The sequence below is a fragment of the Athalia rosae genome, chromosome 5, assembly GCF_917208135.1.
Source record: "Athalia rosae chromosome 5, iyAthRosa1.1, whole genome shotgun sequence".
Lineage (NCBI taxonomy): Eukaryota > Metazoa > Arthropoda > Insecta > Hymenoptera > Athaliidae > Athalia > Athalia rosae.
Genome location: NC_064030.1, coordinates 4,289,990 through 4,302,861, shown reverse-complemented (window position 1 = coordinate 4,302,861; position 12,872 = coordinate 4,289,990). Strand labels below are relative to the sequence as shown.

General features: G+C 40.6%; 1 protein-coding gene across 4 annotated transcripts in view; it reads right to left on the bottom strand.

Moving 5' to 3' along the window:
- Positions 1 to 1,560: 1,560 nt before the first annotated feature.
- LOC105689167 (delta-sarcoglycan) overlaps positions 1,561 to 12,872 on the bottom strand; it is a 133,334-nt gene continuing 122,022 nt past the window's right edge. For all 4 annotated transcript variants that reach the window (XM_048655058.1, XM_012405994.3, XM_048655059.1 and 1 more), the window contains 3 exons: positions 4,972 to 5,161; positions 4,248 to 4,440; positions 1,561 to 3,406 (listed from right to left, as the gene is read on the bottom strand). In XM_048655058.1, the coding sequence (XP_048511015.1) occupies positions 3,043 to 3,406; positions 4,248 to 4,440; positions 4,972 to 5,161 (747 nt within the window). In that variant the 3' untranslated portion in view covers positions 1,561 to 3,042. The remainder of the gene's footprint in view (positions 3,407 to 4,247; positions 4,441 to 4,971; positions 5,162 to 12,872) is intronic.

Genomic DNA, 12,872 nt, shown 5'->3' with positions numbered 1-12,872 from the left:
CACGTTTCCTTTGTGACGAAAGGTTCTCTGCCAAATTTCCATATTGTTGTCCACCTTTTATCGTTGACACACGTTGGCGCACGCGTGCCTTTTTCTGTAGCCTAATTGAACTCGGTACAACGTCGGAAATACGAATTAATGAATCCGGAGTAACCATGGAAACGTTTTTGATCTCTATAAATTTCTTCTTTTTTTTTTTCGTCTTTTCATTCTCACTTGTTATCTTCGGACTCGTGACTATAACGTGTAATTATATTATATGGCTACGTGTACGGAGGGTAAGAAGAAAATTCAAGTTACACCAATTTGGTAAGAAAGATATGTGAATAGGTGCGGTTATTTTTTACCTCGAACAGGATACTCAAAGAGGGACGTGCATCGGGTGAGTTCGTTATTGGCCGACACGTAAGTCGAGAATATTTCGATTATCGCGCAGCACGATGTCCGCCGGAGGAAACATTTTTCATCTCGTAGTGATTTTTTATTCACGACCCGCTAATTCTCGCGTTGCTTTTCCTCGGCTCTTTGCCATCCCCTGCTTGAAAACTCCCTTCATGGTCACGAGCTGGTTGTTTTTCTTTCGTTTTTTTTTTTATCATTTGTTCGTTATCTTCTCCTCTTTTTAGTTTTTCTCATCTTTTTTCATAATCATTAATTTTTTTTTTTCTCTTCTCCTCCCGGGATACAATTTTAATCCCGTATTGCGCGGGAATTACCAGCTTGTTCTCGTCAGAACCGCTTTGGTTCCCACTCGCTAAGATTGCTTTTCCTGTCAGTTAGACTTCTCGACGTATAAAAGAGTTTACGTCCCACATTTCCTTCCTCTTTTGCTCCACTGTCTCACTTTCTTACTTTTTCGATTTTTATTCTTTTTTCACCCCCCCTCTCTCTCTCTGATTTTTTCTACAAATAATTCTCGTTCATTTGTGAACAATTTATCCTGTACTCATGCTAACGTTTTTGAAAATGCAAAAATAACTCTGAGGGAATGTACTCTTATCAGGGAAAAATATATTTAAATATTCCCATCGATCTGAAGTTGGGCCACGATTATTCGGTTGTACGGTGTACATCATATATGATATGAATTTACCGACTTGTTCCAGATAACGTGCCTCACGATTTCGGTGTAGGTATTATGAAATGACGGCGGACTTTATGCGCAAAGTAGAAATTACGTCCGAGATATAATAGAAATAAATTATACAGGGGGCTTGAATTATTAGTTGGGCAATCGCACGGCTGTACAAGTAAAAAAGTTTAATTTTTCGAATTCTTCCCACTTGCTTTGAGGGATGAAAGTCGCTCTGATATCATGCAATTTGAAATTTCGCGTTCGGTACACTAGGCGCTTATCGTTACGTGATTGTAAGATGCAGAAAAAAAAATATACGTACACAGGTAATCATGGATAACACGTGCATATGTAGATCATACAAACCGTAGTGTAGGTTACAGGTGGACTTCACGTGTCTTTGGATCTGTAAAATTTGGATGAAGACCTGATCAATTCATTCGTATGATCAATCAAGTAATTATCTGAATATTTATCAACGGAGATAACGATAATCGCATACTTTTTTTTATTGATATACAAGATATACAGCGCTTGGCAGCGTCGGCGACTTTTTCTACATACACAATGGTACACATCGAGCTTTCTCGCAATGTTCACCAATCTCAATTCTCTTTCTATTTTTTTTTTTTTTTTTTTTTTCAATAATTTTTATTGGTAATAATTTTTTTTTCTCCTTCGTTCTTCAGTTATTTCGTCCTCGTATCTACTGTATACAGATTGGTTTACAAATTAACAAGCGGTATGAACAATGGAGAAAGCGTTAACATACCTATACATATCGGGACAATTTTTCTCAAATGGTTTATCTTCATTTTTTCTTTTTCATTCATGTTCTCGAATCAAACACATTTTGCCAATGAACATCGTTCACGTTTTTCCTAGGTAAAGGAAATGTCATTAAACACAAATAATTACATTGCGTTATTTTTTCTTCACTTTTACAAACTATTTTTGCCTTATTTCTACAAAATTCGAACTACGGCTCATCTACGATTTGTGTTTTATTTTTTCCATTTGTTTTTTTTTCTGTTTCTTTTTTTTTTTTTGGCAATATAATTTTATCGGACTACGTATTTTCATTAGTCTCTTTCTAAACTTGTGGGTTTTGTTCGTTAGTCTGAGGCGTCGAAATATCAATATATCTATCGTCGATGATTTCACACTCTCATATTAATTTTGAGAACATAACTCGACTATACGTATAATTTGTAATCGAACATACAATATTCTGAATAAAATAATTCGACGTCATTGCCGTTCTCTTACCTAAGAAATTATATCTATTATTACGGTTGGATCAGTTATTCATTTTTTATACGAAGGATGTAATCAGTCAATATATTACAGTATACGTGCTTGAAATATATCTTTCTATATCAATGTACACACGTAATATGTTCCAAAGTCTTTGTGCTTTTAACCAAACGCGGAATTGTACGTATCGTCTGAAGTAGGTATGCGCGATAGACAATCGTAAGGGGGAAATTCCCGCATTCATATATATATTCGATCAGTTTTTCAAAATTTCTTACTCACTCGTCAACATTCTTACGATATTCATCAAATTCCGCATCACCAGCGAACAGCGGTTTTCACAGTTCGTCCGCTGAATTCATCGATCGGCTGCTTAAACACCTGCGGTTTGGTATAGAAAATATTTTTATCGGATAGCTCGTTGTCCTCCATAGAAAAAAGACACTTTTATCTATGTGCTTTATTAATATTAATATTATGATTATTATCGTTACTGTTATTATTATTATTATTATTATTATTATTACTTTGTTTAATTCATAGTTGGAAAACTTAATGATCTTTCGCTTGTGATGGTATTCCGATTGATTATCCGTGCACAATCGTGATTTTATGAACTTGATATATTTCGTTTTTTTAATTTCTATTTTTTTGTTTCATTTCCACGTGATGTAATGCAGACCTCTGTTTGGTGGGGAGTAGCTGAAAAACTACCGGCACACGGCGTCGTCGGCGTGACAAGCACCTTCGGGTCTTGCGAGGAACAATTTGCCCGTAGAACAAGCGCATAGCTGAAAAACCGGAAGTTTGCTCTGACTTTGACGGGAACCGTGTCCCGTGAACACCGAGTATTCGAGGCTTCCCGAGTGTTGATCCCTCGGGGAACGACCCAAACTTGGCTCCGCAGTTCGAAGACCCTCGAGAAATACGGAAGCTGCATCGACCTTCACCGTTCCGTTTGTGCTTCTCAGCTTCAAATCCGACAAACACGAGGCCGTCACATGACCCGCCTGCGATTCGATCGTTATGCTCTGTGGCGCGTTGATGTCCAGAGATCTCGTCGCCGACTCCAGTCTTCGAAGGAAAAGACAGAACAGAAAAAATTACAGACGTCGGCCAAAGGCGATATTTCAAAAGTTCCCGCGAAGTCATCGAGGGAACGGAAAAGAAAGTTATCATCAGAAAAAGAAATGCGATTATTCCATGTGTCATATTTTGTCTTCACTTTGTCACTCGAAAAGTATAATACGAATACTATACACAGCGATAATGGTGAGCCGATCAAGTGATTCGGTTCGCTGAACATTACTAAGCCATTGGTATATAAGACGCGTTACAATAATCGATTCACTCGAACAAGTTTGCGGAAGCAGCAAGCCCGAGAGCGACTCAAAACGAACGTACGAGAACCCAACCCTCTCGCCCCCCGCCTTCGAACGATATTTCATATCTGGCGCAAATCCAATCCTATGAATATAATTTTCCGCACCAGCAAAGTTTTATTATAATCGTAAATCCGTCTGTAAATTGCCCCACGCTATCAATAACTACGCGGTAGTAGTAGCTCCTGGATACCATTGCACCGGCAGTCAAAGCGCACGACGCAAAACCAAGCCAATATCGTCCTATGCAACGACCAAAAGAATACGAGAACAAAAGAAACCACGGAGACGTAAAAAAAAAACACAGAGAACATTGCTAGAATTAAATAGACCGTGGTGATTTTTGAGCCGATATTTTACATCGTAGCTCCGCGCAACTGGAATTATACACGCGGACGATCGGCCTAACGAAAATTTCACCCCGAATTCGTAACATAGGTACGTAGATGGGTATTATACCTATCGTAGGGTAGATTTTAGCACAAAGGTATAAACGCGTAGGTATGTAAAGTCGAAATGACACGCGCCGTTACCTCAGATCGTGACCCGATTCCGCTCTAACCAATGGAGTCTGGACGCTTCCTCGGAAGACGGCACCACCCACACCTGTTACTCGGAGCATTTCAGCCCCGACCACGACTTCCTCTTTGTCCGCAGAAAAAAGAACTTCTCCACGAGGGTCCGTGACACGAAAACCCTCGGACAGACAGTCTAGTCGATCTTCCCCTATAATACGAGACATTATTACGTCTTATCCCGACGATGATGATGATGATAATGACGATGACGATGACGATGATTATGATTTGGTTTTATCATGTTTCATGAATGTAATGATATGAAGAAAGGGGATGAAAACCGGTAGTCGGCCGTCGACGACGGGCGAGAGAAAAAGATAAGATAATTATTTCATATTCCTTTCTCTCAGCGGCAGTAGACGGCAAAGACTACTGAAAAGCTACGTGTATTTATATCTCTTCGAGTGGGTACAATTGAATTTTTCTATCCGCACTCGGATAACCGTCCTTGTCGGTATAATGAGAGCAAGGATTTGAAATATTCATCACCCTATTATCGTTAATGAGGCTCTACGATGTCGTTAGAACTTCACATGTTTTAGGGGTACGGATAAAATACTGTATCAATTCGTATCGATTTTCTTTGATTTTTTTTTTTCTCTCTTATTTCGAATGTCAACGACCCTTGCGACGCGGGGATGATAATATTACAGCCGTTCGCAATTGTACGAATTCTTACCCAACGTGAACCTGGCCAGTAAACGTCCGTCATGGGACCTCGCTGAGGCGGTGAAGTTGCTCCAAGATTCCAAAATTAAATTTCTCCCTCTTCTCGATTTGACAGAAGATGCAACCAGGGCATCCAGAATAGTCGCTTGTCCCCTGAGTTCCAATCCACCAGGAACGACCTTCAACGAACCGATTCCTTCCTGAAATGCGAAAAAAAAAACAAATCCCTCTATATGAATGGAAAAATCTTGTACCAAAAACGAATGCAAGGGAGAAGATTCTTAATATTCAGATTATGATGAAAATATTACAACATGAAGTTGGCCGATAAAAGAAAAATTTTATTGCTGGAAGTACCCCACTTGATTAATTATTTATTCAAAAAACGAGTGGGCTACCTCAAAATATCAAGTGGAAAATTTCTTCCGCCTAATGATTACTCGATCGATTGCATGAGTAGATGATTTTGGCTTTCAGATTTGAATTCCTGAGCTGATTATACATGAGATTACCCTTGAAAAGCCAAACAAAAAATCGATTTTTGGGCCAAAAGTAAAGTAGCTTAAAAATTGATTGTAATACACTTTTCTTACGTATTTTGAGCTCAGGAATCCGAATCTGGAAGAGAAATTGATCTATCTACAGAAATCACCGAGTTATCCCCATTTTTTCGCATTTTTTTGTACAAATTTGAGAATATCTCAAAGGGAAAAAATCGTAGCTCAATTTGGACAACGGATTCGTGTTCCTGGGGTCAAAATACATAAGAAAAGTGCCATACGATCAATTTAAAAAAATAAAAATTTTTGGTCAAAATTTGAAAAAATCGTAAGGGGTACCCCTTGGAAAAATCTCAAATTTTGACCAAAAATTTTTATTTTTAAAAATTGATCGTATGGCACTTTTCTTACGTATTTTGACATCAGGAACACGAATCCGTTGTTTAAATTGAGCTACGATTTTTTCCCTTCGAGATATCCTCAAATTCATGCCAAAAATCACGAAAAAATGGGGATAAATCGGTCATTTTTGCAGATAGATCAATTTGACTTGTGAATCTGGATTTTTGAGCTACGAACCTAATTTATGAATAACATCCATGGCCACGAAATCACGTATTCAAAATTTCAATGCATCATTAAATTCCGATCATTCGTTCTCGAGATACGACGGGAAATGTGATGGCGGGTTACGTAGCCCGAGATTTCATATTTCAGCGGGCTGGGCCCGAGCGCTCTCTATTGCGTTCGTCTTTCTACCGCTTTGCGGCGTATCGCCTCGCGTCCTACGCTCCCACCACGCCGAGCTTTCTCGCACCAAAATCCATATATAAAAATCATTGGGCAAATGCAGTCCGCGCGGAGTTCGGTGGCAAGCTCCGGCTCACCCAATCAAAAAGAAGTTCGCATCAGCCAATGGGACTTCCTATTTTTACACGTGCTTCGGGCATCTTGACTGACGGCACGTGCCCTAATTTAAACATAATTTATGGCTTTTTAATAGGTGATGAGGTGTGAAATCACAGTCCTCGTATTTTTTCTTCCTCCTATTGTGAGCAGGTGTCAGACGAGCTGTCATCACCTGATTAAGATCTTGTTCACACCTCATAAATTACCCCTTTCATCCACCTGATCGGCGGCATCCTTTTGCGGCATTTCTGCGAATTTAAATGGTTCAGGGTACACCCAGCGAGTTCATTTCTGTCCATGTGGCTTTACGAAAGCTTAAGACCTTTAGTACAGAAACGGAGGCACCAAGTGTACATAAAAAAAAAAAAAAAAAAAAAATCCCAAATAAATTCTTCTTCCCTTGCATCGTGTTGTAATGCATTATGAAAGGTAGACTAATAGATTTGTAATAAAACGGTCGGTCTTTGTAATTGCACACGCATAATCAGAGTTTTTTATTGTCAGTCTACCAATTTTTCCCATCGAGATATCTCAATTTTTCTACTCCAAAAAGCGAAAAATTGGCGATAACTCATTCAATTTTAGAGATACATCAATTTTTCTTCCAGATTCGGATTTCTGAGGTCAAAATACGCAAGAAAAGCATATTAAACCTAATTATAAGCATGATTTATTTTTTGCTCAAAAGTCGAATTTTTTTTTGGTTCTTGAAGAGTAATTTCACATATCATCAGCTCCGAAACCCAAATCTGAAAGCCAAAATCTTCTACTCATGCTAGATCTACTCATCTAATCGATCGAGTAATCGCCAATTATTTTCTGTTGGGACCAGAAAAATTAAGACATATCGATTGGTTTTATTGTTAGTCGTAGACCCACTTTGATTCGTCGCAATCCTTGAATGGGTCAAAATATTCGAATTTCTCGGTCTACGAGGGAGCCCGAGCTATGCTGGAGTCAGGTAGCCAGCAGCGTAGCGCTATGTTTTGAAACGTCACCTTATAATAAAGAGTAATGCAATCAAATATCCGTCGGATATCGCAGACCGAAACATCGTATGAAACGAAAGCCTCGCACGATCGTTACTCCCGACGATCGTAGAAGATTTCTTCTCGGTCCGAGCGGCGTTCCGAAATTGAAAAGATTTCGCTGACCGGAAGACGAAATTCACCCCCCTATTTCAAGAGAATTATTGCACACGCACGAAAAGTTTTTTTCCCGGAGTCACGTATAAAGTGAAATTCGCGAACGACTGCTGAGTGAGATGGTAGAGGTTCGAAGTTTCCACCCGGTCCTACCACCGAAACCAAGAGAGATATGTTTGCGTCGTCTATATTGGTTTCCAATGATTGGCGGCTACTCGATCGGAAGCAATTGCCACCAATCGAATCCCGGACCTGTACCACAGCCACACCGTTCCCATAGTCCCCGTCGCGATTCTCATATACTTGTTACCGGCACTAAAATAGTTTCTTCTTCTTTTCAACTATGCTGAAACCTCCCACCGACGCTTCCATCCACGATCGTGTAAGGCGCGACGCAACCAGGTGCTACAATACCAGATTCCGATGCACAAATGGGAAAAGTGCTCCAACAAGTCAGACTAGTTGTGAGCATCACTGTTCCGCAGCTTCGGGATAACTTGAACCAAAGCAAATAACATTCCGGTGAAGCGGTGCTCGTATAGGGGTGGGCTACGAGTACCCACTACCTGGCTCGTACACGTTAACCCCCGTCTATACGTACAAGCTATACGCCCGACTCTACGTACACTCGATTAACTAAATCGTTCAGAAAATGATACCGCTCGCTCTCTTTGTTCTACTTAACGTTATCATAAACTTAATGGCCGACTGGTATACCATTTTACTCTATTGTACGTCGTGCGTTTAAGCTTTCCTCCAACGCCAATGACTGTATCAACTGTACAGCTATACGGACGAATACGTGTATTGCAAAGTCGACTGTGTGTATTCCTACGATTTCAGACTTTCCGATTTTCCGAGTTTCTTCCAAAAATTAACTCACGCTTCGTTCGAACGTACGTACCCATGTCAATCGGGCGATCCGATCGTTCTTTCTACTACATTTATTCGACGACGATAATATAATAATGCCGGGGTAATTGATGACGGTTTACAATTAACGATGGCCTTTATATCGTACGTTGAAATACCGAGCGTGACGAGAAGCGGAGTTGCACCAGCAGTAACAACGTCGGGTTAATTTACCGCAGCTAATAATAATTTTCACTTCCATCATCATAACTCAAATCCGTATATTAGGTAGCTCGTTACACGGCCCGACGTTATACGATCACTGGGACATGAATTCCTGCCAATAATTATTGCGATTTATCGCCTCACTATTTCGGGGATATCGCAACGTAACGCAACGAAGGTAGAAAAAAAAAAAAGAGAGAATTCTTTGATCTTCCGGGGGGGGGGCGTTAATCTTACACGGCTCTGTGACGATCGTGTCTGACGGAACGTGTAACGTGGAACGTTGCGACGGCAAATATGCAAAGAAACACCTTTAGCAGAAATGTCTGTAGAAATACCGTCGTCTCGTAGATATTGTAAAACCGTTTTATGGCGAAATTTTATATTTTATCTTCCGAAGCGATTTACAAACTCATAAAATAGCACAATGATGCGTTCCTACAGGTAGTAAAGTATCGCGCGATTGATGGAATAAAAATTCATCAACGATGCGAGTATGCGGAACGAATGATTCGCGCTATAGTTTTCAAATCGATTAATTGAAGTTGGTCCTTTACCATTAGATTGGAACACGTCTCATGGAACAGCTAACCAGTATACGGGTTAGCGTGTTAGGAATATTTATCTCTTTTCGTTGACTTTCGCGTAGGCGATGCAAATCAACCCTGCTCTCGGTGCGGTCGAGACCCCGGCGGCTGGAAGGGAATTCCCTTTTGGTACAGGGTTCGATTTCAATCGTAAATTACCGAAAGCCCTTTTCGGAGTATACGCAGGTATATATATAGCTTTGGGAAATATAACGACGAGTCGACGTGAAAATCCAACTCTATGCGTATTGTAAATAATCTCACGAGATCCCAAAAGGTATTAGGCCACGCTACACTTCGCCGTATAATCCCTCTACGCCATGAGTAAAATAAAATGAAATTACACCCCGCGTATAATAAGTACCACGTGACGTAGGGAACGTATGCGTTACGTGTGAGTGTACGCGGGTACAACGGGGGGGTGGGAAATTTCTCTGGCTTTAAGGGGGAAAATGAAAAGGGAAAGATGGAAAGCGTAATGTTGAAGAGATTAGTCGCAACAGAAGTTAGGCTGCTCTGTCCGGTTGAGATAATTATGTGAGGTGCATTAGCGTACTTTGTACGTTCGCGGGAATGAGATGTGTAATATATCATACACCGGTGTGTGTTGGAAGGAAACGGAAATAGGATGAGGTGGTATAACAGGATATACCCCACATTGGTTAAACCTGCACCTCTGCGTTACGTATACGTATACGTAACGCGCACAGAGAGAGAGAGAGAGACAGAGAGAGCTTGCCAAATTACTTACTTCCAGAGCATGTATTCGCGCTCCATATACGTACGTCTAAATATGCCGCATACACGTATACACGTATACGGGAAGCAGGGTGGCTATAACGTACGTATGTAACTATGCCGGTGTAAACGTGGCGTTCTACCCTCTCAGAAACTACAGAGTTCGCGTTGAGGGATTAGCCGCTCATCCCGTACAGAGTGTCCGCCAGGTGTCTCCGAATTTCATGTTTCTCGAAAGTACATACGTACAATACTGTACACTACGCTACACTACGCTCGTCTATCAAACAAACAAACTATACCGGAAGTTATAAAATCCATCTGTTGCAGAGATAATTAAAATCGCGGTTATCGCTCTTCAAAGCACAGCGCGAGAATCGGGGTAAAAAGTTCTCCTTCGAGTTGGCTCAAGTCGATCTGGGGATGATCTTTTTTTTTCAAAATATTTCTGCAGGGGTTTCTATTCAGTATGTTTTTTTTTCTATGTACGTTTATAATATAAGCCGCGAATGAAATGATAATGTAAGGTATGAAAGATATATTTATAGTGTTAATGTGCGATGCGGTATTCGTTGCAAAAATTAATTGCGAAGTTATACCGCGAAAAAGAGAAAGAAAGAAAGAAAGAAAAAAAAAAAATGAAATCTGGACAGTCGCTTTCACCATTCAGTGAGTTATAACTCTGTATATATGCATCGTACGGAGAGATATCACTATACCACTGTGGCGATTATAAATATTCTATACTAATAATTCCCTGGGTATTATTGTTCGAAACGGAAAAATTTTAAGGAAAACGGTATGCGCGCTGCCCGAAGGCATCATTAACGTAATCCAGCTCCTTTATAATACTTTGTGTCTCCTTTTCGCTCATTCATCTCGTTCGAGAAACCTCTCACCTCAGCTATATCCCCCCCCCCCCCCTCCCCCCTCGCTCCCCTTGTACTCTTCGAGCTCCTTAATATAATAATTTATTGTACTTTTTACCGTCTAATTAATCTTTGCCTTCGAGCAAGAGGCTTCCGAGCGGCAAAAAGTTCACGTTCTGACCCGGAGAGATTTTCTTTCTTATGAGGTAAAGCCCCTTTTCTCCGCAGCCGTATACTTCGACGTATCAAGCCCGGGCCTCGGAAAACGCCAGTTACAAACCTCGCTTTATCTGCCGAGTCATTCGGAATATCAGATAATTCAATGCGATCCGGATCAATCGCGGCTGACCCCTTGTTCTCGGGGAAATATTCGAACATTCCGATTGTTCGTTGAATTACCGAACTTATTGTTAACGAACTAACGAAGCGATCTAGTTCGACGCGAGTGCCAATCAGAAGAAACAAATATTTCAATGAGTTGTTAAATACCCACGTAAACGTAACGGGGTGAATGAAATCCGGGAAAGTTTTACCGTCGCTCAATTTTTCCGCTTCGTTTTATAACCTTTGGAGCGGCTTGAATGTTCCTAATAAATCCCAGACATCCGTTGACATTTTCCACGTGTAACGTGACACGTTCATTTATGCGACTTCGCGTTATGGTTTTACTCGAGAAAAACCAGCCAGCGAATACAATAAATGTTGCAAAGGTGGGGATACATCAATTCCCGCGGGTAACGCAAGGAGCACCCTGTACTGCGTTTTTTTTTCTTTCAAATTTCGAATGGCGGTGACGTGCGAGAAAAATGTGAAGAAAAAAAAAAAACTCCACATTTTCCGACGACACGTCGAATCAGTCGAAACTTTTCTCCCCGACGAAGGAATGTGAAAATGAGTGTAAAAAAATTTTTACAACAAATTCGAAGACGAGCGCGGGTATTAGTTAATTTTAATGCAAATTTACGGGGGTTTGGCTTTTATTACACGGCTTTGTACACTTAAAATTCATGGGCCACGTGTCCGCTTGCACCTGTAGTACAATACAGGTTACATACACGTCGCACTCGTAGTCGTTGGATAATAATCTCATTGTCAGTGATATACTGTTCGCAATATACTCGAATAATCTATATCGTGTACAGTAAGGTACGTACACGAATATAGCCACGCCCCTTCATGGTATCAATATGGCATCAACACCCTCTCGACCACCTCCTATACGAGACACTATAATAGTGAATTTGTTGCTATATATATATATATATATATATATATACCTAGCTGGTTGAAATCATCTGCGTTAATACCACGTGGTCATAAATGTGACGCTGACCGATGGGGGCATTACAGTTGACATTTATTAAAATGTTCCGCGTCATAAATTACTCTATTATACGAAATGGGGAAAAATATTTTTTTTTGTACACCCTGACTAATCTATTAAGAAATTCTCCAGTTATCCTATCTTTTCCCCGCACGATTTTCATGCAGCTGAAAAATTGACTCATCGACGCAAACGTTTCGCCGATCAATCGTACCGCATCCGAAATCTCGCCCTTGAACCGCGCGGATCCACACGTGACAAAAATAGCACCTGAAGTCCCCCCCCACACACTCCGTGCTCGAGTAATTGGACCGTCTCGGTGGTTGTTCAATTTCGAACGTGTGACGTATATAATCACGATATTGTCAGAGCGTTGAGATGTTCGATCATTAAGCCAAACGCCGCGGGCTTCTTTGGATTTAGTGTTCTAACGAGATCAGGTTGAAATTTCGCTTCGTACCTGTACACCCTTTGAAGAGATAGAAATTCGAGTACCACGGTATTATTATTACGAGTGAAAGACTTGATTTTAATTAATTTCATCACCAAAACTCGTTCAACAAACTCTCCAGAGACGGCTAAAAGATCACACCGTTCCACCCATATCTCCGACAAAACTTTTACTACAACGTTCCGCCGTGTATTAGGCATATTATTATTATTATTATGCCTGCCTCCCTTACTTCTTGGATGTTCCGACTCCCGTTCACAATAATTATTCAATAATAAACGAACAAACGAGGCTGTACCACCTCGCGAGTG